Here is a 22,197-nt window from a genome sequence, read left to right as displayed (position 1 = left end):
AGTCTTTATACTGTGTTCACCTTTAACTGCATGCTCATGTACTCGCACATTAAGTTTCTCCACAGTTTTCACAAAGCAGTTTGCTTCCATTAAAGGAAGAAGTGGGTTATTCAGTCTGTGACCTCTTATGGTGGGTGACTGGTGTCTGCTAACACTGCTGGTAAAGAGTGGGAATCCAGAGGCTACAAAACAACACAGGCCTAGTGTTTCTACTAATAGAAGCAGGCAGAGTTTCAGCTCTGTCAAATAAGCAAGCTGAACTGGGAATCCTGCGAGAAGGAGGTGATACGTTCCAGTTAATATGAAACCTCTTGACTGCAGAGATTGAGAAATCTTGCCAGGGGTTTCCATATTTTCAAATCAAGGAGCGGTACAGCTACAGAACCAAAGCTGCGTCTCCATAGATCACAGCTTGTGAGGATTAGCAGGCATGACTTAATCTCTCACCCTGTCTAACATGGTTGTTGCTGCAATTGAGAGGAGATGAAAGATATAAAATGTTAAGGGCTGATGCAAGGCCTTGAAGTGTAAATTGAAGCAATGGCTAATGTCCACCTGAGCACAGATGCACTTCACGAAGGCAGCAGGTCCACATGGGTGTTTTTGTGAGAGAGAAACAAACGCTATGATCTGCATTTAAAAAAGCAAGTTAAATCACCTTTAACTCCCTTTGTTCCACCTACCAAACCTGCTTTGTGTGTGTTCTGTGGATTAGGGAAGAACTTTGTTTTATTTTTTTTTTTGCTCCCCCAGTGCAGGACCAGCTCCAGACCACACAACGGAGCTTCGTCCCTCTCTGCTCTCTATTATAACTCCCTTACAAAGACTCAGTTAAGTCTCCAGCTACTGCTCTGGTATTGTAGGTACCATCTACTCACATAAATATTGGAGTCTAGCATTTCCTTTTTATAAAGTACACCACCTTTTAAACGCCCACACAGACATCATTCACATACAGACTGTAAACGATGAATTTGCCATTACAGAACTGATTGTTGTTGTTGAGCTCTGTAATTACCTTAAATGGCCAGCAGGGGGCGCTGCCTATTCACTGATAGTGAACTGGACACGGGGTTCGTTTATTTGGGGTGAAGGCAGGTTTTTTCTACATTTATTATATAACCAATCTTGTTTAGAGGGACTTATTTTAATGATGCTCTAACTAGTGTTTTTTTCTTTACATCGTGAAACTCCCACGAGCCGCATCACCTGGATATATCAGCTGTTTAGAAAAATGGTTGCCTATTTTCTTTCAGTTTACATAAACGCTCATACAAATGCCATACACTTGGAAGTGTGTGTGTGTGTGTGTTGGGGGGGTATTATTGATCATCCCTGCTTCTTGTTAGCTGGTTCGTCTGAGTGTGTGTTCGGACAGGAGGAGAAAGAGGAGGTGTGTGCGTCTGAGGTGCGCGCCTTGTTTGGAGTCGTGTTACGCACGGGCATGGAGGGAGCAGCTCCGGGGAGGGACTTTTTTACATGTGGAAAAGGAATCTGTTTCGCTCTCTCAGTGCCTGTGGTCTTTCTGGGGCAACTTATGACACCTGCACCCTCAAACTTGCCTAAAACCCAGAGTTAACTCGCCAGCCTCGAGCAGTGAAGTTCCAGCCGCGCAGCTACCTTCGCTGGGTAACGATGTTAGGAAGCGGCAAGTTACCGAGCTCCAGTACCAGTGCGCAGGGGAGAAAAGTAGCAGAGAAGACTTCGGACCCCATCATGAAGCTCGGTAAGAGAAACTCCAACCTTGAGCTTTTATTGCCACATAGTTGACAGTCTGCTCCAGTACGACCTGTAGTACGGTCAATGGTATGTCTACGACATTCTTAAAATGAACTGTTGGTTGCAGTAACAAATCAGCTGAGAGTGCAGGCTTTAATCATGTTTTATGTTAATCTAATATCAGTTATAGTTATTTGAACACTTAATTGCCTTAGAAGGCGAATGCTTTTCCCACTGACTTACCTGAAGATTTTGTGATGTAATTTAAAAATCTTTCCATCATTTGTTTTGACCTAGCTTCTTCACTTTTAAAAATCACGTAAAACCACTAAGACTAATGTCTGTTTTTCTGGGTAATGACTAGTGATCAGCAGTTAATGACACATCAAACAGAGCTGAACTTTGGATTGGAGTGAGTGTGGGGGTGTAGGTTGAAGCAATCATGTTTTCAGGAAGAGCTGCGCTCTACACTGCTGCCTCTTCACCATGCCCATCCCAGCACCGATAGTCTGCTGCCCCTCCTTGCAAGCCTTCTTAAGGGACGGTCACACCTCGCCCCAAAATAGACACCTGCTGAGCAGAGATAGACCACCTGTCAGAATCTCTGAAAAGACACTGAAGATGTCTGGAAATCTGGACCAATGTCGATGCAGTGCATGCCATTTGACCTATTTATTCCATACAAATGTAAATAGGTATAAACATTTTTAAAAAATGTTTTTTGGCAGAGTAAGAATATAAAGCTAAGAGCATGGTGTATGGACTGTATTTGGGACAGTTCAAATACAGGTATCCAGATAAGTTTAAATAAATAGTGTGTTGAAAACTACGCATAGGCCCAGACTTGCAGACACACTATTGTCGTGTGGGTAGGTTATTAAACATTGCAGGTATGAAAGCAAGTATGTGGTTGGAGTCGCAGATCCAGTGATAAAATGCGTCACAAGAGACTATGTTGAAAATGTGACACTCGTTTAAGCATTACTGGTGTTTGAGTTATGAAACCGTATCTCTGTAACACACTGACAGCTCTATATTTGAATGTCCTGCTAATATTAAATAATGAAGCCAATGAGGTCACTCACCCCGACCCTTTACCATGTGTGATCATAAATCAGTCAGGTGGCCTTAAACCCGTGATGTCTTAGCAGCTTTTTAATCCGTACTCACATCAGATGGAACATAGTTTTGTCATCTACAGATGAACTGAGTTCAGAGGTTTCTGTCATGTGGCTTGTTCAAAGATTTCTCACTCACTGTGAACCTTTTCCCTGCAGACAAAGCTATGAATGTGGCCTGTGAGATTGTTAGTTTTGAGATAATCCATGTCCGTGTACACACGGATAAATAGTGTATTCGTCGCCACCGACATCCCCGGGGGGGATTTAATTTCAGAGCAAGTTTGTGGTTGTTGTTGGTGTTGTCAACTGTGCGACACAGCAGTTACTTTCACATGAGAACAATTCCCAAATTTACACAAACCAGCATCCAGGATTTGTTCTTGTCCCTACAAGTTACCATACAATTGCAAAGAACTTTGATTCTGCTTTATATCTGTGATGGTGTCATCACTTTCTACACAGCACCACCCCACCCAAATCCCTCCTGAATCTATTGTTGTCTGATTTGTGGGTTTTGCTATAGTGGTCATAAGAGCAGTGAGATGGATTTAACCTCAGTGGGATCTAACAGTGGTCAACATAAAGTAAATAACATCAATAGTAAAATAGCACACAATGCATTCATTACACTGAATCACTGCTTTATGGTTGTTTCTGTATTTTGATACCTTCACCAAATTTATGAACTCAGTATGAAGAAAAGAAAATTGCTACCACATCACTACTTGACTGCATTTTTGAAGATCACACAGTTTACACACTCTGGTGTTTTCCAAGCAACAGAAGGTTTTTGTCTTGCTTTCAGATTAGTTCAGATTAAATGTATAATTATGGGCTATGTCAATATACTGTACAGTTTATGTCTCTAATTTATCTTTTGACGAGACCTTTATTTTTAAGGAAGTGCTAAAGAATATGATGAAATTGAAGTGCATCTGTCATTAATAATTTGCTGCAGATATAAAAGGTGAGTCAGCTGCTAAGATTGAATGTGTGAATCAGCACTCAGTAATTTAATCCTCCTCACTGTGTGGTCATATCTTGCTTATTTATGAGCAAATGAATGATGTTTCATTAAAGACAAAGAGAATGTTTAAATGAAAGCTGCCTGTTTTCAGCTGAACGCGAAGAGGCTGCATAGCTTTTGAGGTCTCCTCTATGTCTTCCAAAAACCATTGGCAGTAGTTCTTCATTTCCAGATGACACTCAGTTTTTTTCTAATCCTGTCTTGTTTCTGGCAAACTGAGAGTCTCGACTCCTTTTTTTAATTGGGAAGGTTTCTTGAGACATTCTCGAACCTCATCTCTTTTACTGAAGGCTGGACGTTGTATTTAGGGACTGGATGTCCCCACTTGCCACCTGACCCACCTCCTGGGGACAGCTGAGGGACAAAATTGAGAAACTTTAACTAGCCCTTCACCCCTATCATTCCCACGACACACTAACTTGTCTGTGTATGTGCAAGTGTAGAATCTTTGCTAGCTGGCTCTCGTGACAGTTGTTATGCTGAGAGAAACGTGAACCGTGTCCCAGGAGGAGTTGGTATTTGAGGCTGAGTGAAGAGGACTCATGCAGAAACAACCTCTTACTGACCAGCATAGAGATAGCAGGTGAAGCTCCATCTCTGCTCACAGTGCCGATGAGCCCTTGGAGAAATGTGCCTGATGGGATTCACCGAGGTATTTGTTTTCAAACTACTGGTCCAGCTGGGACTTTTTTTGTTTAAGGTTTTCCCTAGTTGTTCAAACAAGAAGCTGTTTTTCAGCCCTGCTAGAGACGTTAATTCTGGTCCACTGCATGGTTTGTCATGATTTTTTGTGTTCCCCAGAAGATGAACAGTACTCCAAACGCTCACACTTCATGATAATCCAGTACACCAACTGTTGAGGCTGTGGCACGAACATTAGTATCTGATTCATATCTAGCTTTCGATATAGAATCATGGAAATCACAGTTTAATGAGTAGTTTATAGGCTACTCCTCCAAAAGCCTCCCTCCATCCTCAGCTCATGAGGAAAGTTAGCGAACTGACATGCTAACCCAGCATGGCAAACACTGAACCTGTAAAACATCAGTATGTTAACGGTCATTGTGTGCATTTCTCATCAGCCTCAGGTCTGTTTTAGTACTATTAAACCTCGTGCTACCCTCTTCAATAATCTCTCTCTGTATGTCCATTCGCTTGGGGTCCCAGAGACCCCAAGGGTAGCACGAGGGCTAAGCAAATGCTTGCATGCTGTAAACGGTTTCGCTGCTAATGCTATATGCTATAACTATATGTTCATATGTTTCCCTGATATCTTGATTAATGGTTAAATAATAAATACTTCTATACTACATAGCAAATGTAGGCTCACTAAAATGGTAACGTAAGATTGTAAATTGGTGGTAAACACGCAGTATATTGTTAACATTGTGAGCTTGTTAGCTTACTGACGTTAGCATTTAGCTCAAAGCAGCTACATGCTGCAGCCTCAATGAGCAGCTTAAGACAAGTCAGTTCATGCTAACTTGGGTTTTGGTCAACTGATGAAGTGGAGATTTCCAGATTTTCAGATGGAGATCATGCCAAGTAAACACAATTCAGCTCTATTGGCTTGAAGAATCACACCCATCACTGCATTTACACAAGCACAAAGAGGCTTTCAGGAGCATACAGTGGATTAAAACATGAATGTGGTTAAATAAATAGCGTGTTGAAACGTAAGGATAGGCTCACACTTGCAGACTCGTTCTGAGTGCTCTGTTGAAGGTAGTTATTAAAATAGGTATGAAAGCAAGAATGTGCTATGAGTCAGAGATGCAGTGATAAAAGGCGATAAAGGTTAGTTGGTCCAGAGCCAGTTAAGGCTGTTTGGGCAGATTAGCGTGGTCAGTGACCTGCACTTAATCAGGTCCTTGTGCTCTGCTTGTGGGAATGCCTTGCATGTGGTAACAGCTTGGAAAAACAGGCTTGTTATGGATGGAGGTCTGCTAGGGGGAGTTCTTTGTGTGCGACCCTGATGAGGAGAAACCCATGGTTGTACTCGGTTTGTTTTTTGTCCATGGGGGGAGGGAGCTGAGGGCAGTTTGTGTGTGCTGTAGCTTTGGGGGCCCTCTGAGGAACTCTGTCAGCCATTTGGCACTGACAGTATGAGGACTGTGATAGAGAAATAAAGCATGCCAACTAAGCCTGGACAAACTTTTAGAGGTAAGCAGTAGAGACTAAACCCTGAAGAATAATTTGATGAGTTAGACTTTGTTAAGGCCTCTTCTTTGAACAGTACTTAAAGAGAAGGCTCTGTGAGAGGTCCCATTCATCCTTGCAAAAGAAGCAGTGAGCCATAGCTGAATGCCCTTTAGCACTTGCACTGTAAAATATTTGTTGCATTATTTATTATATATATATATATATATATATATATAGGCTAAATAAGCTAAAGCCATTTGCAGTACTCATGTTGATAATTCAACTTTTACAACTAGCCAGTTTCATAACCCAAATGTACCAGCTTTAATCTGAATGTCTGACCACCTTTATAACCAGCAAATCTGGCCCTCATTTTACAATAGTTATTCTAACCACTACCAAACTGGATAAATCTTGCATAATTTTACATTTGTACTGTATGTATATTGAATTCTCAAAAATCTTTATCTCTACCTTAGACTTAACTTAATCAATATTTAATCAAGACCACTTCACATAAAAATAGCCTTTTAAAATGGTTTCCTCTCCTGTAACGTGCCCTGACCTTTCAGTGCTCCCACCAAATAACAATACATTCCTCTGACCGGAGGCTTTTGAAGTTGTGAGTCATTCCTGATAAAATTTCCTTTGATGTTGATAACTATGGAGCACTATGAATGCTGCAGCCAGACAAACACACCTTCTTCGCTGCTGCCTGTTGGCCAGCACCTGTCCTAAGAGAGAAATAAATCAACGGATTATCGTGACTGAATTACATCCCAGAGATCTACTCTTCTCCATGGTCTTCTAAACTGACATGTTTTTGAAAGTGAAGAAACTGTGGAAGAGATATTTCTTGGTTAAAACCTAAAGTCATTTTCCGAAACCACCTCAACAGCTACACAGCTGTAAAATCCCCATGTCATTCCTTCCAAGGTTTGTATATACAACATAGCCTTAAGTTTGAGGTATAAGCAGAGAGGTGTTTACTGTATTTGTGAGTTCAGTGAAAATGTGTACAGGTTATCATTACAGAGGATAAGTCCAGCTCATCTCGGTCATCTCTCAACTATACTTTATCTTGTGAAATTAGATGGACTGGCACAAACTAAAGTACAAACATTTATTGTTTCTAGAAGACGTATCTCTAGCAATATCCTCACCTTGACAATGTGATGTCTCTGATGAAATGGCGTGAAAACTGGTTCAGAACTGACCTTGGATAAACGGATAGGAACGGATGCATTCCTCTATAGTCTGCTATGCATTCATGATCCAGTCAGAATGAATCATGCTAACTTCGATAATCCCTTGTATTTTCATCCAGTGTTTTGTCATCTGGTAAAATTTTGGCTGCAAATGATGAATTCCTTCACTTGCTTTGCTAAACAGCCAATGCTAGCACATTAACACTCTTATCTAAGATGTAAAATATTATACTTGCTAAACATGCCATGTGTTGGCATTAGCATCTAGCTTAAATTACCGTTTACAGAGCTGCTTGTGTGGCTCTATACATTTGGTCATTTCACATTGCTTCTAAGTTGGCCTACTACAGATCTGTGACTCGCCCTCACCTCTTCATCCTCTTCTGCATTAGCAGAACAGAATAGTTTTTTTTTGTTGAAATTGTCTTCATATGTAATGAATGTAATGAATGAGTCAGCTTGGGGGTTTAGGATCTCAGGGACTGTCTGGATTGTTTCAGAGCATCACTTGAGCTGAGCCAAACATATATGTGTGTAATTAATGGTAAACTTAGAAGTAAGTATCCTATCATAACTGTGTTTCTTTCATTTGGATATGAGAGAATGAGTCAGTATGAACAGAGATTGTAAACTTATGAAGCCAGTTGAACTAATGCAAAGTCAACATTAATGAGTCAACTCAACCTGATTATGATCCAGTGACGCAATTTCAAGCATAGTCATTTCTGTGTTTAATCTTCCTGTTTTGCTTTGCATTTGTGCTTCCTCCAGGGCTTTTCGACAATGAGGACATACGTGGGATGATGCAGGGCTCCAGTATGGTGAAAGTTCGCTCCTCGAGGTGGCAGAAGAGCCGAAACCTGCGGCTGCTGGAAGACGGACTCACCGTGTGGTGTGAGTCCACCAAGAGCTCCCGCAAAGGCAAAGACCAGCAGACATGTAAGTTGGCTTGAAACCTGGCTCTGTGATTAGAGAGCGCAGTAAGGGGATGTATGTATGGGTGCGCTAGCCTGAACGGACAAATCATCAGGAGGGATTTTAGGTGAAGAAGAGGCAATGGACTTAGACGAAAACACAAAAGGAAAAGGAACCCATAAGCGTGCTCATGGATCGAAACTGGGCTTCTATAATGAAAAGAAAGGAAACTTAGGCCATATCTGATTATGTAAATAATGGAAGGAAGGAACTTATCTCAATGGAAGTAATGTAGCAGACCTTCCACCAATCCAGTAAACTCAGGAACGTGAGTCCTGCAGTCATTTAGCCTGCACATTGTTTAGTTATTGAACCCCTTCCTCTTCTTTGCATTATTAAAGAGATTTCTTGTTTCCTTGGTATGTTCGGAGGTTAACCATGGGCTCCGCAACTTGGCAAACTATATTCTTACCCATACCTAGATATCTAGTTTAAGTCAGAGTTGCTAAGGTGAAGTGTTCATCTGCTCCAGGAGTAAATTAAACATTTAGATTTTATTTTTTATTTTGGGTGAACTGATGCTTGTGGTCTTTCCAGTTTTTAACTAGGTTGTAGACAGGACATCTAGGAGACCTGAGAGTGGGTGTCCTCACTGGCAGAAACATTTGGGAGGTTGTCCTTGGAAGCTACTTGGAAAGGGCAGGCGCTTGACAGACATGTTCATCTGGCCATCACAGGCTAAAAACAACAAGCTGCAGTCAGTCGAGCTTTGGAAGCTGCCAAGCAGTCAGTATAGCCAGCTAAGATGTTTTGAGCATCACTGAACGATTCTTGCTGTGTTTGTAAGAAACATTTTTTGCATCTAAAAGGCACACACGCCATTGCTGTTTTGACTGAACAATAGTGGGTTCTCACTGTCGTCACACCTAAAACACGTCTGTAGCTGACAAGAGTCCCTCATAGGTTGTGCATTTGATGGACCACCGTGTTTCAACCCTACAGTAAGTGCATAGCTAAATACTTGGCAAGATGAATTGCAACACAGAGTAAAATGAAAACATGTATTTCAGAGGAAAAACAAACCCATCTCTTTCTTACTGTGATCAAAGATCTCGCTTGGTAAACAATACACAAGTTAAAAAAGAAGAGAGTTTAATGGCTTCTTCTTTCACAGCAGGTGACGGGAAACAGAAACTAAAATAATGCAGACACCTCCCTCTGCACATTTTGTACATTCCCATCTCAGCCTTCTATCTTTCTCATCAGCATAGAAACTATGAGGTTATTTAAGGAGTGGCAAACAAGATTGTTGAATTGGATTTTAACACTTGATTAAGTAATGTGTTGTATAAAAGCTCATTAAAAAGGTGTTTTCATTCTAAAAATGATATATCAAATTTAAATGCATTATTCCTCCTGGAGTACTTTTAAAGCATAAATTATGTGACAAATAATTAAATTATAAAAGCACATACATGAGGAACAACGTACTACACATTATAAGTAATTGCAGGGCTCATCCATCACAATGTTTTTAAGGTCCAATCATGTACGGGCTGTGATGTGACGTCGTGTCAAAGCGCGCAGGGGGAAGCTACTAACATCTTTGATCAAGTTATTCAAGGAATCAATTTAAAGATGTCAGCACGGTATGTAGGACATCTTGTTAGAGCTCGCTCACTGACTATTCTATAACAGCGTCTCAGAGTTACGGCTGGCCTAAATTACTGGAATACAAATGCCTGTCAGTGTGTAAATGGGGCTGGAAGACAAAGGCTTTGCACTTGATTAAGTGGGTGTAAACAATAAAAACAATTAACATTCAAGCACATGTCTACCGAAGAGAAGTGTAGAGAACGGCAAAGTGCATGGGCCTTTATTTAACTGATGTGTTTTGCTACTCTTTCTCTTGGAATGAAAATTTCTGGTGCCAGCTGGCATGCATGAAATCTATCTCTTTCACCCTCTTTTATTTTCTGCCTTGTTTCCTGACCTTAGGCTCTCTCACCTCTGCTCTGTTTGTGCTCTTCACCCTGATGTTGGAATGCAGTTTAAAGCTACGGTCCTCCTAGCTGGGAAGGTTTGTGGGTCAGCGGGTGGTGAAGGCCGTCTTGATTGTGCTGCAGCCTCGCCAGAAATAGACTCCGAGTGTTTGAGTCGCAGTGTGTAACACCTCTTACGGTGGTGACAACCAGCACTGTGACCACTTCAGCGGACAGATACCAATAATGCCACTCTGACTGTGTGCTGAGGAGAAAATCTGTGTGTGTGTGTTTGTGTGCGTCAAAGATGAAGGCTTGGCTTGGTTCATTTTTTTCCGGGCTCCAGGCTCTTCTCCAAGATCCAGTCTGATCTGGAGCTGAGAAGTGTTGCGCCTTATGCTCCCAAGCACTTGGCATACGATACACCACTTAAGACTTCTGCTGCTCCAATCAACACCACATACACACATGCATGTCCCTTTTGCCATGTCTCTGTGATAGCCACAAAGGAGGAATGTGGAGTCATTTTGAAGAGGTGGACAGCAGAGGCTTTTACGACCTTCAGCAAGAGAATGAGGCTATTGTCGGGACAGACACTGCTGATTGCCCAACTGAGTGATCACCACACAGCAGGCATCTGAGGGCAGAAATAGACAAGCTCTACTGCTGAAGAACGTTTTTGTGTTAGGAGCCGCTGTCTGTTTGTATTAGGTTGTTTTTTTTCCCCAGTCTCAGCAGACCTTTGCAAACATACGATTTAGAGCTCATTTATAGCCAAGCCGGTTTCACCCATGGCCTCTTTGATAAATTCAAACCCAATGCCCTTATTGTAGGATCTACAACATCCTGCAAGTCTGTGGTAACACTAGAACAGAATAGAATCTTTATTGTCATTGTATCAATACAACGACATTGGAGATGCCTACTCCTCATGGTGCACAACAACATTCCACACACACACACAAAAAAAAACACACTCACATCCGCCAACAACAGAAAAATTAAGTCCATGGTGCAATTCAATTCTGCAACCAGCAGAGCAAAATAAATTCTGTTTGTGACTTTTGAATTTGAGGAAAAATATGTATTTATATGATATTTGCACATAAGCAGCAAGAAAGTTTGAAAAAGCCAAAGCTCTAAGCAGCAAAAACATCTTTTCAGATTCAGATTCAAAAAACTATTTGTACCAAGGGGGCAATTTACAAAACACTTGTAAAGAGCAAAAACAAAAAGAACAATACACAGTAAAAAAAAAAAAAAAACTGTGCTGTAAATGTTTAAAACTTTCCAAACATGGCTGTATGAATAAAGTGGAGATAAGGTAAGTGTAAACAGGAGTTATAGGGGTTATATATTTTTATTGCAGAGGTAGTATAGATAATAAATATTAATAAATAACGACAGAAGACAGGTGAGAGAGAGAAGAAGTGTTGGGGGGGAGGCGTTGGAGGACTTGGAGTTGGAGGAGGATTGGGGACAAAGGTGGCAATCCTCCTCTGAGTCCTGCAGGCGGGGCTGTGGAGCCGTTGTCCAAAGTGGAGCCACTAGAATGATGAGTGTGGGACATGTCTTTGGTGATCTTGCCTGCTAATCTAAGTGCCTGTTGGTCATGTCTGTGTGAGAGAGTTCTGACAGGCAGGCCAATAGAGCACATTGAGACAGTGCTCTGCAGCCGCTTTCTGTTCTGGAGGCTGATGGAGTGGAACCAGCAGGTTATGGAGTAGTCAAAGATGGTGCTTACGTATCTGAACTCCCCGACTAGCTCCACTGGCTTCCCATGGGTGATGATGGTGACTGCTGCTGCTGAGTTCTCTACATCTCGGTCACCACCATCTCTTTGGTTTTGCTGATGTTCAGTTTGAGGTGTGAGCTGTCACACCACTCTACAGTCTCCTGAAGAGCTGGTCCCTGGTGTTGTGAAGGACCCGACAGCAGAGACAGGAGAACTGTGTCGTCGTTGTATTTGGCCAGGTGACAGTTGAGCTGTGTGGATCTGTAGTCATCCCTGTCCAGGATGAAGAGCAGGGGTGATGGCACACAGCCCTGAGGGGAGCCAGTTGAGGTGAAACAGAGGTCTGAGCCCCAGAATCCAAAGAATTAACTGGTCACCCAAATGGAAGCGGGAAAAAAGTTTAGTGGCCAGGATGTTGGGCTGCAGTGTATTAAATGCTGAGGACAATTCAGCAAACAGCAGTCTGGCTATAGGGACTATACTGATTCACTTTATTATCATCATACATTTGCAGAGAAGTGTGTATACAGTTTTCATGTTTGCAGAGAGGTGGACAGTTAATCTGAAAACCATTAGTGTGAACTGGGTGGGTCATTTGCTGCAAAACATTTGCATGTTTGCATTGTTATTGTAAGCAGATGCTAGCATTTAGCCAGTGCAGCCTCACAGAGCTACCAAGATGACTACATTTCTTTTCACTTACCTTATGCTGTAAATAAACTCTCCAGCTAATCCCATGCTGGCAGCCCCTAGATAATTGTTAATATAAAACCCATTGGAAGTCCAGGTTATGTCAGCACAGAGACCTCAAACTGATGGCCCATGTTGCCATGTGTGTTATTTTGTGTGTGTTAAAATGATCCCATTGAGAACTATCTATAAGGGCACACTATATTTTACACACACAATGCAATGTAACCGTGTCACTTTGTGAGATTTATTACTCCCTGACAATGCCTCACATTTGACCTTTAGCTGCTCCATGTGTTGTTGTGGTCTAAATGTGATCCTGTTTACTCATCAACACAAGCCATTTTACTAATGCTCCCTTTCCGCTCCTCTCCAAAGTTGCTGTGACAGAGGTGGAGTGTGTGCGTGAAGGCTGCCAGTCGGAGGCGCTGAGGCGTCTGTCCGGGTCTGTCCCGGATCGCCACTGCTTCACGGTGATCTTCAAGGGAGCCAGGAAGAGCTTGGATCTACTGTGTTCCTGCGAGGAAGAAGCGCAGCGCTGGGTGCGAGGGCTCCGCACCTTAAAGGAGCGCGTGGAAACCATGACTCAGAAGGAAAAACTGGACCAATATCCTGCAACATCTCCAATACGCTAGAATAAATATACTGTAGCTGAGGCAGCATTGCTATGGTGACTGGCTCTGCTGTGTCATGTGCCATCCCACATCCACAGCATAGCTAAGGTGACCAGTAATGACTAGATAAAAATGCCCTGTCTAAATATAGTCCAACTATCACTGTTAATTACAATATCTTATAGCCAGCGGAGAGGTATAAAATCATCCCTGCGGCTCTGTTTAGATGTCCTTTATTATTTATTTAATTGTTAATTAAAGTCACCAAGCGATAATTATAATAATCATTTCAGGGACACTAAATGGGAATTGTGAAAAGCATTGGCTTTAATATTTAATGACATGGATAGCATCAAAGTGATTTATTGAGATGAATTAAGGATAGACATACGTATTAATGCTGTCTGGCAAAACACAAACCCATACGTTTATAACTAAAATGATGCATTGGAGGATATCTTCTTAATTCGGCTAAATGGGACTGGAAGTACAGTGTAGCGTAGTCCAGTTACGTGTATGAGCCCCCAAAACGACCTCAGCTGTTTGACTCTGTATGTTTCAGTCTGGTTTTATTTCTTAACCCGCTACACTTGGATCCGACGCTACCTGAGACAAGCAGATGAGAACCAGGACGGCAAGATGAGCTACGATGAGGTCAAGCGGCTGCTGCAGATGATCAACATTGACCTTAGTGAGCATTATGCCCGCTGTTTATTCAAGGTCAGGTTCATGTGAGTTTTTAAGTAGCTGTACCCTCAGTGTCAATAAAATGGATATGAGCTAAGATCTGACAACACGGAGTATAAGAATTGATAGTCTGTGAAATCTAGTTAGGGTAGTATCATTTTTCTCTGACACCCAGGAGTCCAGCATCTGTGTTCAATTACTAACCCAGCGGCAAGCCAACCACCACCCCCTTCTCTTTCTCATTCCTCCCCTCTTATCTTCCCTACAACAAGTCAAGAGCGATTTATTTCTTCATTGTGAAGGATTACTGTCTGCCATGTCCCTCTACTGTCTATCATAGCTAAATTGTTGGTTTCATGCTCCCTCCTCATACAATTTCCTACACTGACCCTCCTCAGAGAACCACATTTTTAACGTAAGTGTGCACAGCTGCACTGAATTGTTATGGGGGCTCTCTCAACAGCACTCCCCAAATAAGACATACCATGGTTAATGTTTGTTTATCTTCTTCTCCGTGTGTTCATTTGTTTGTCCTTTTAAACACTTACCTCTCCTCTTCAAATCCCAGCGGTGTGACCGATCTGGTGATGGCCGACTGGATCATATAGAGATTGAGGAGTTCTGCAGGGAGCTGATGCGACGGCCCGAGCTGGATGCCGTGTTCAGACACTATTCGAGTAATGGTTGTGTGCTCACCACTGCTGAGCTGCGAGACTTCCTTGGGGACCAAGGAGAGGACGCCTCTCTAAATCACGCCCAGAAGCTTATATTCACCTTTGAGCTCAATGACTGGGGTAGGTCCTAAAAGCAGTCATTGCAGGATTTGAACAAAAAACCCACAATAGTTTAATGTAAACACTTTTGATCCTGTCTCCTGGCTGACAAAATAGTAATTTAATCTGTCACCATAAAAGATGACCCATAACCCTGCTGCGCAAATCTGATGCACGTTGTGCAGCTTGTCTAACAGTAGCACAAATCGGGGATAGGGTTTAAAGTGCTTCAGTAATGTTCCATGATGCAGCTTTATTTCACTAATGTGTGCTAACAATGGCCACCATACACTGCACAGACCATACCCAGTAAGGCTGGAGCAGCAAATCCCATTTTGGCATTTTGTCTCGCATAAATTTGACTTTCATTTGCAAGTACAATAAAATATCAGTTGTCTTGTTTTCAGGAAGACATCATTTTGAGTAACAGGCCAAGGATGAGATTATCTATGAATTATGTGCAGGAGTTGCTTAAATTGCATCCTGTGTATTAAAATATTTTTTAATTAGGCATTGTGATTATGCACCGATGAGGCATAAAACCACTGACAGGAAAAGTAAATAATATTGACCACCTTGTGACAGTTCAGTGTTCTGCTGGGAAACATTTGGATCTGGCATTCATGTAGATGTTACTTAGACATGTAGCACCCACCTAGACCAGACCAGGCACCCCGACCCCATAGCAATGACACTCCTTGATGGCATCCCCAGCAGGATGCAGCCTGACACAGACACACACACAAAAACACTTTTGGAACAACTGATCAAGTATCTGTGGGATGATCCACAGAGGTCCCTCCCCTCAACCCATAGGACCCAAAGGCCCCCACTAACAACATTCTGTTGCCAGACACCACAGGACACCCTCAGAAGGTCCATGTCCATTCTCTGATGAGTCACAACTGTTTTGGAGGCACAAGGGAGACCTACAGAGTATTAGGGATGTAGTCATAATGTTATGCCTGATTGGTGCAGATGATGTACATTGTCGGACATGCTGTATCATAAAAACATTGCATCTGATTTCATTGGGACATTAGGAGGAAACTGCTGATTAACCCAGTAAAAGATAATGACTTGATGGAAACACATTGCCATTTATTGCAGCTCAGAAGAACCAGTTCATGACACAGAATGGTTTCACCATGTACATGCTGTCCCTGGAGAATGATGTCTTTAACCCTGACCATGCCAGAGTCTACCAGGACATGAGCCACCCCTTGTCCCACTACTTCATCTCCTCGTCGCACAACACTTACCTTACCAAGGACCAAGTCACCAGCACCAGCAGCACTGAGCCATACATCAGGTATTCAGACAGAGGCTGATGAAGCATCAGAGAACAGCAGAGTTTTAACCACAATCTACCAAAGCATCCAGAAATCTATCTACTATATTTTTGCTGTGGTTTAACATTACATTTGTCCGTCATTGTCAGAGCTCTGAATCAGGGCTGTCGCTGCGTGGAGCTGGACTGCTGGGATGGAGATAAAGGTGAACCTGCCATCTTCCACGGCCACACACTCACCTCCAAAGTGTCCTTTAAGGAGGTCATTGAAACCATCTCCCTGTATGCCTTCAAGGTAAGGGAGTTGATTTGATAGCTTTTACTGCTGTAAACCCTCAGCTATGACAGTATGCTTGCTGCTGCTCCTCCCTGCTAATGAAATAAGTGAGCAGCAGTCAGTCAGTAAACAATTCCACATCACTGGCTTCTTGCTTTCCTAATCCACTGCACTTCTTACATACTTGGCTCTGAGGCAGCCCTCCAGTATTTTGGTTTTCACACATTATTGTAGAACACTGTTGCATTGCTATTATGTGATCTGATTGCATTTTAATGGCTTAGCATAAGAGTTTTCCTGTTTTTCCCTGCAGGCGTCTCCATACCCTCTAATCCTGTCCTTGGAGAACCACTGTTCTGTGGAGCAGCAAGCTGTCATGGCCAAACACCTCCGCACAATCCTGGGCAGAAAACTGCTCACCAAGCCCCTTGGCGACCAGCTGCTGAAAGAGCTGCCTTCTCCTGAAGTAAACACACACACACATATACACACATACACAGCTGGATCCTTTTTTCAAAGACCACTAGCTGTCTGGTTTTCTAATGAAGTCATTTGTTCTGATGACCTTCCTTGTAGGACCTTAAGGGGTATATTCTGATAAAAGGAAAGAACCACACTCCTCACCTGGGTCAGCTGGGCAAGACAAGCAGTTCTGCCAGCTTCTCTTCAAGCTCTGAAGATGAACAAACAAGCAGCATTAAGAACAAAAACAAGAATGGTCCTCCAAAGGTCAGTTCAAGAGTTGTTTTTAGCACTGACGAGCTATTAACACAAAAACTTTAATTAATCAAGCAGTTGTCTTTTGTGTTTGCTTTCCTCAGGTCTGTTCCAAACTAAGCCCCGAGCTGGCAGAGCTGGTGGTGTACTGCAGGAGCGTCAACTTCCGCGGGTTTGAAAATATGTCTGACATATCACCAAATGAAATGTCTTCCTTCTGCGAAACTGATGCCCTCAGGCACATCAAAGACTCGGGTACAGCAGTGGAAATAATTGCTTCTTGACATTTTAGAGGAAAAAACAAAAGTCAAAAGAAATCTACTAATTTTAATGCCTCTTGTGCAGCTGCTTGTACAGCAAATACAATCAGCCTCTAGAGTATCTCAGCATGTGGTTTTCTGTCTTTTCATTTGCAGGGAAGCTTTTTGTACGATACAACAGCAGGCAGCTGAGCCGGATCTACCCTTCTGGCCAGCGCCTCCAATCATCCAACTATGATCCTCAGGAAATGTGGAATGGCGGCTGCCAGATGGGTTGGTACTCCAGACTAGAAGCTAGGATGTTGTCCTGATGGAAGCAAATTAATGCAGTTTGTTTGAAAAAAAAAAAAAAAAAAGTGGTCAGTAAGCTCCTAACAAAATTCTACCGACTCATTTCTGTAAATTGCTCCCACATTATAACACATGCAGTTACTGTAATTCTGTGTCCCCTCTTGCTGGAATGTGGTCTGTTGGTGTGATCATTCTTGCCTGCTGTGTTACTCACTCCACTCATTGCTTTTCAGTGGCTCTGAACTTCCAGACACCCGGGGAGCAGATGGACCTGAACCAGGGTCGCTTCCTGGCCAATGGTCGCTGTGGATATGTCCTGAAACCCAGCTTCCTGTGCAGCCCCACATCCAACTTTAACCCAGAGAACACAGGAGGAGGCCCCGGTCACGTCCCCACCCAGTTGACTATACGAGTGAGCATTAACATATTAAGTAACTGTGTTATAGAGAATTGTGATTATTTAGCTTAAATACTCCTTATAGAAACATATATATCATTACACTGTATGTACTCAATGTTGCATTGTCATTCTATTCCTCCATTGTGACTATGATATGTTTATAGCATGGCAGAGGGAGCCCTGTTTGAGAATTTTGACGTCTTCTTTTTACCTATCTTTATGATCTAAAGCCGAGCTATACAGATTACAAAGGGAATTTTTTCTCTTGGGGGATTTTTTTCAAATAAAACTGACTTCAAAATCACCTTGATCCACTTTCAATTTGACGTGTAAACTGATCAGTTACTCTTTGCTTTACAGATAATATCTGCACAGCAGCTTCCAAAGACCAACACAGAGAAAGCAAGCTCCATTGTCGATCCACGAGTGTGGGTGGAAATTCATGGGGTGTCTATTGACAATGCAAAAAACAAAACACAACGCATTGACAACAATGGTAATTTTAGAGATTTTGCAATAAAATAACAACAGGACTGCATGAATTTTGTCTTAAGCTGCTTGACAGCTGGTGAAGATGTTATAGTTTTAATGATTCTGATTTAATGTTAAATGCACTTGTTACTGTAATATAATTTAATGCTGTAATGATTATTATTCAGTGTTGTCTTATCTCATTGTGATGCAAAGACAGGAGGAACAAACAAACTTAACAAATTATAGCAATTAGTTTCTCCATACATGAATCTATGCAACCCATGATTAGTTTGTTTGAAAGGTTCTGCAGATTATATGTTCACAGCTCGTGTGTGCCCTCTACAGGCTTCAACCCACGGTGGGACTGCACTCTAAGTTTCCAGCTGCAGGTCCCTGATCTGGCCTTGGTGCGGTTTGTAGTGGAGGACCACGATCATACTGCCAAAAATGACTTTGTGGGGCAGTTCACTTTACCTTTCACAAGCCTTCGGACAGGTGCTCATAAATATTCAATATTCACATTATACAACACATTCTTGGTATGTTGTTTCTAATGCATGTAATACACTTTCTTCTCAGGTTATCGACATGTTCACCTGCTAAAGGCAGATGGTTCCAGTCTGTCCCCCGCCACACTTTTTATTCATGTAAAAGTGGTCCGCAGAGGAGTTCCTATCAAAACTGTGTCCGAGCGTATGGCTCTCGCCAAAGGCAAGGCATGACACTCATCTGAACCAGATGGTAAGCTGAATGTTCCGACGACAACAGGCTTTGGAAGAAGAAACTCTGAATGTGAGGAGAAAGATGCTACCACTGCTGCCGCCGCCGCCAGCCAGTCTCCCAGTCCATATCTCAAGTGGTCCAATTTATGCTCAGCCACTTCTCCATACAGGAAGAAAGATGTTGTTTATCAGAGATGAAGAAGAGCAGTGGTTCTCAGATACACTGTACGAGTAATTAGTGCTGAGTGCCGTGGAAACAGGGCACTGGCAATTGAGGTTCATGAAACACACAGATACCAGACACTTAATTTGAACTTGTTTACTCTCATGGTAGCTGTTGGATAGAGAAACAGCGTTTTCATCATTTCATAATTTTAATTCAAGAGATATTTTAACACTTTTATACTCACTTATTTGATTTATAACTTGAAGAATGAAGATAGCACTATAAGATCTCTTAAAATAGCTGTGATTAAAAATGCTCAATATCTCTGTTTTAGAAATATTTTTTTTAGATCTAACTTTGATGTAACACAGAAATAATTATGTTTTAATGATTGCTACAGGTTGTGTTATACATGAACAAATATCAGAGTTGTTTCAGTCAGTCTTACTTGATGCTCCAGATACTTTGACACTTTTAATTTCTCCCTGGGAGATAAATGACAGTATTTTCCCACTACTTTCAAATTAACTTGAATTTTAAACAGTATTCACTTACAGATATATGTTTACTTAAGCTCCTTTTAATTGTTGTATTTGCCTCAGCATATTTTCAAAAGAGTGCATTAATGATATTTGCCTGTAGGCTCCTTACCTCTTGTCTGTGTACAACCCTACGTAATTATTTTTTGCCGTTGCCAATTTTCCTGTTGTGGTTTAACCCTAATTGTACCAGTGTAATGCAAACATCAGCTACAGCAGACTACAGTGAATCATGTTATGCTTTCACAGAGAAGTTGGCTGGTAAAAAAAAAAATAAAAATGGTTCAGTAATGGAATATAACACACAATGATTGCTGTAATTAATGTGAATATGATCAAGATGGTTATTTAGGAGATCCTAACATGGAACTAATGGTTAGTGAAGTAAAACTTTGCAGTGTTGAAGCTCATAGCCTTTGTTGTGGGAACATGAGTTTGTATTAAGAGCGCATGAGTGAATGCTGTTTTTTATAAAGCACTAATAACACATCACTGTGTGAGAAGTTTTTGTTCTTATCTTTTGTGAAAGGTCTATAAAAATGAATACATGAACTCATGATTCATTTAACAGTTCTTTAACCTCTGAACGACCAGTCTCCCAATCCATATCTCAAGTGGTCAAATTTATGCTCAGCCACTTCACCGTGCAGGAAGAAAGATGTTGTTTATCAGAGATGAAGAAGAGCAGTGTTTCTCAGATACACTGTACGAGTAATCAGTGCTCAGTGCCGTGGAAAAGGGGCACTGGCGATTGAGGTTCATGAAATACACAGATACCAGACACTTAATTTGAACTTGTTTACTCTCATGGTAGCTGTTGGATAAATAAACAAAGTTTTACTCATTTCATAATTTTAATTCAAGAGATATTTTAACACTTTTATACTCATTTGATTTATAACTTGAAGAATGAAGATAGCACTAAAAGATCTCTTAAAATAGCTGTGATTAAAAATGCCTAATATCTCTGTTTCAGAATTATTATTTTTTTAGGTCTAACTTCGATGTAACACAGAAAATAATTATGTTTTAATGATTGCCACAGGTTGTGTTATACATGAACAAATATCAGAGTTGTTTCAGTCAGTCTTACTTGATGCTGCAGATACTTTGACACTTTTAATTTCTCCCTGGGAGATAAATTACAGTATTTTCCCACTACTTTCAAATTAACTTGAATTTTAAACAGTATTCACTTGCAGATATATGTTTACTTAAACTCATTTTAATTGTTATATTTGCCTCAGCATATTTTCAAGAGAGTGCATTAATGATATTTGCCTGTAGGCTCCTTACCTCTTGTCTGTGTACAACCCTGCATAATTATTTTTTTGCCATTGCCAATTTTCCTGTTTAACCCTAATTGCACCAGTGTAATGCAAACATCAGCTACAGCAGACTACAGTGAATCATGTTATGCTTTCACAGAGAAGTTGGCTGGTAAAAACAAAAGGTTCAGTAATGGAATATAACACACAATGATTGCTGTATTTAATGTGAATATGATTAAGATGGTTATTTAGGAGATCCTAACATGGAACTAATGGTTAGTGAAGTAAAACTTTGCAGTGTTGAAGCTCATAGCCTTTGTTGTGGGAACATGAGTTTGTATTAAGAGCGCATGAGTGAATGCTGTTTTTTATAAAGCACTAATAACACATCACTGTAAGAAGTTTTTGTTCTTATCTTTTGTGAAAGGTCTATAAAAATGAATACATGAAGTCATGATTCATTTAACAGTTCTTTAACCTCTGAACGACCAAACCCCGTTAAGGACCAGTGATCTGTACGAGCAAAACAACAGACCCAACTATTGGCAATAATGCATAATCTCAATCCTAATTATATATCTATATTCTGTTATGTCCTAAATGATAAGGATCGATTGAACTTGCCTCTCTCAACACGTTCATAAGATCCTGTGGAGGAACAGGATCATAGTGTTTTTGCCTCTATTGGGTTGGCTTTGGATCACTTTTATGTTTTATATTTTTTTGTGGTTGTTTGTGTCTTTTTACTGAGTCCAGTGACCTTTAAACAACAAATTAACAGCCATTCAGTGCAGAGGCTCTGACCTAGACCTCAAGGGTCCATTAAACTACATCAGTAGTATAGCTATCTATGACTCAGATAAAAAAAATATGTGAGCCCATCTGTCTTCCTCCAAGTCCCTTTGCAATATTAACCAAAGAAATTATTGTGCATCTTATTCTAGGATTTTATACATCTCACGTGCCTCCAGTCAAACACTTAACTGTTTCAATTGGGTTAAATCCAGATCACATGGTTCTAGTTTGTTTTGTTTACGGCTGAGATAAAAATAAAGGATATCCACAACCTGTCAAATTTGTGGCTGGGGTCGTGAGAAATTTAAAATTTAATGGAGCTTCAAAACTATAAATCGAGACTACTCCGTTAAGAGGCTTTGTTCGAACTGTAAACATTAG

At 41.2% G+C, this 22,197-nt stretch overlaps 1 protein-coding gene across 1 annotated transcript; it reads left to right on the top strand.

Annotated features, from left to right (window-relative positions):
- Nucleotides 1–1,393: 1,393 nt before the first annotated feature.
- Nucleotides 1,394–20,239, top strand: plcd3a (phospholipase C, delta 3a). The gene is made up of 15 exons (XM_084571217.1): nucleotides 1,394–1,726; nucleotides 7,989–8,156; nucleotides 12,918–13,146; nucleotides 13,744–13,873; nucleotides 14,409–14,634; nucleotides 15,724–15,925; nucleotides 16,055–16,199; nucleotides 16,495–16,647; nucleotides 16,758–16,910; nucleotides 17,003–17,153; nucleotides 17,315–17,431; nucleotides 17,683–17,861; nucleotides 18,210–18,345; nucleotides 18,669–18,818; nucleotides 18,903–20,239. The coding sequence occupies exons 1-15, from the start codon at nucleotides 1,636–1,638 to the stop codon at nucleotides 19,043–19,045; spliced, it is 2,373 nt and encodes a 790-aa protein (XP_084427343.1). The 5' UTR covers nucleotides 1,394–1,635; the 3' UTR covers nucleotides 19,046–20,239.
- Nucleotides 20,240–22,197: the final 1,958 nt, after the last annotated feature.

The sequence above is a fragment of the Chelon labrosus genome, assembly GCF_963514085.1.
Source record: "Chelon labrosus genome assembly, chromosome: 21".
NCBI classification, from domain to species: domain Eukaryota; kingdom Metazoa; phylum Chordata; class Actinopteri; order Mugiliformes; family Mugilidae; genus Chelon; species Chelon labrosus.
The sequence above is the reverse complement of the archived record's forward strand: the minus strand, read 5'-3'. Positions and strand labels throughout refer to the sequence as shown.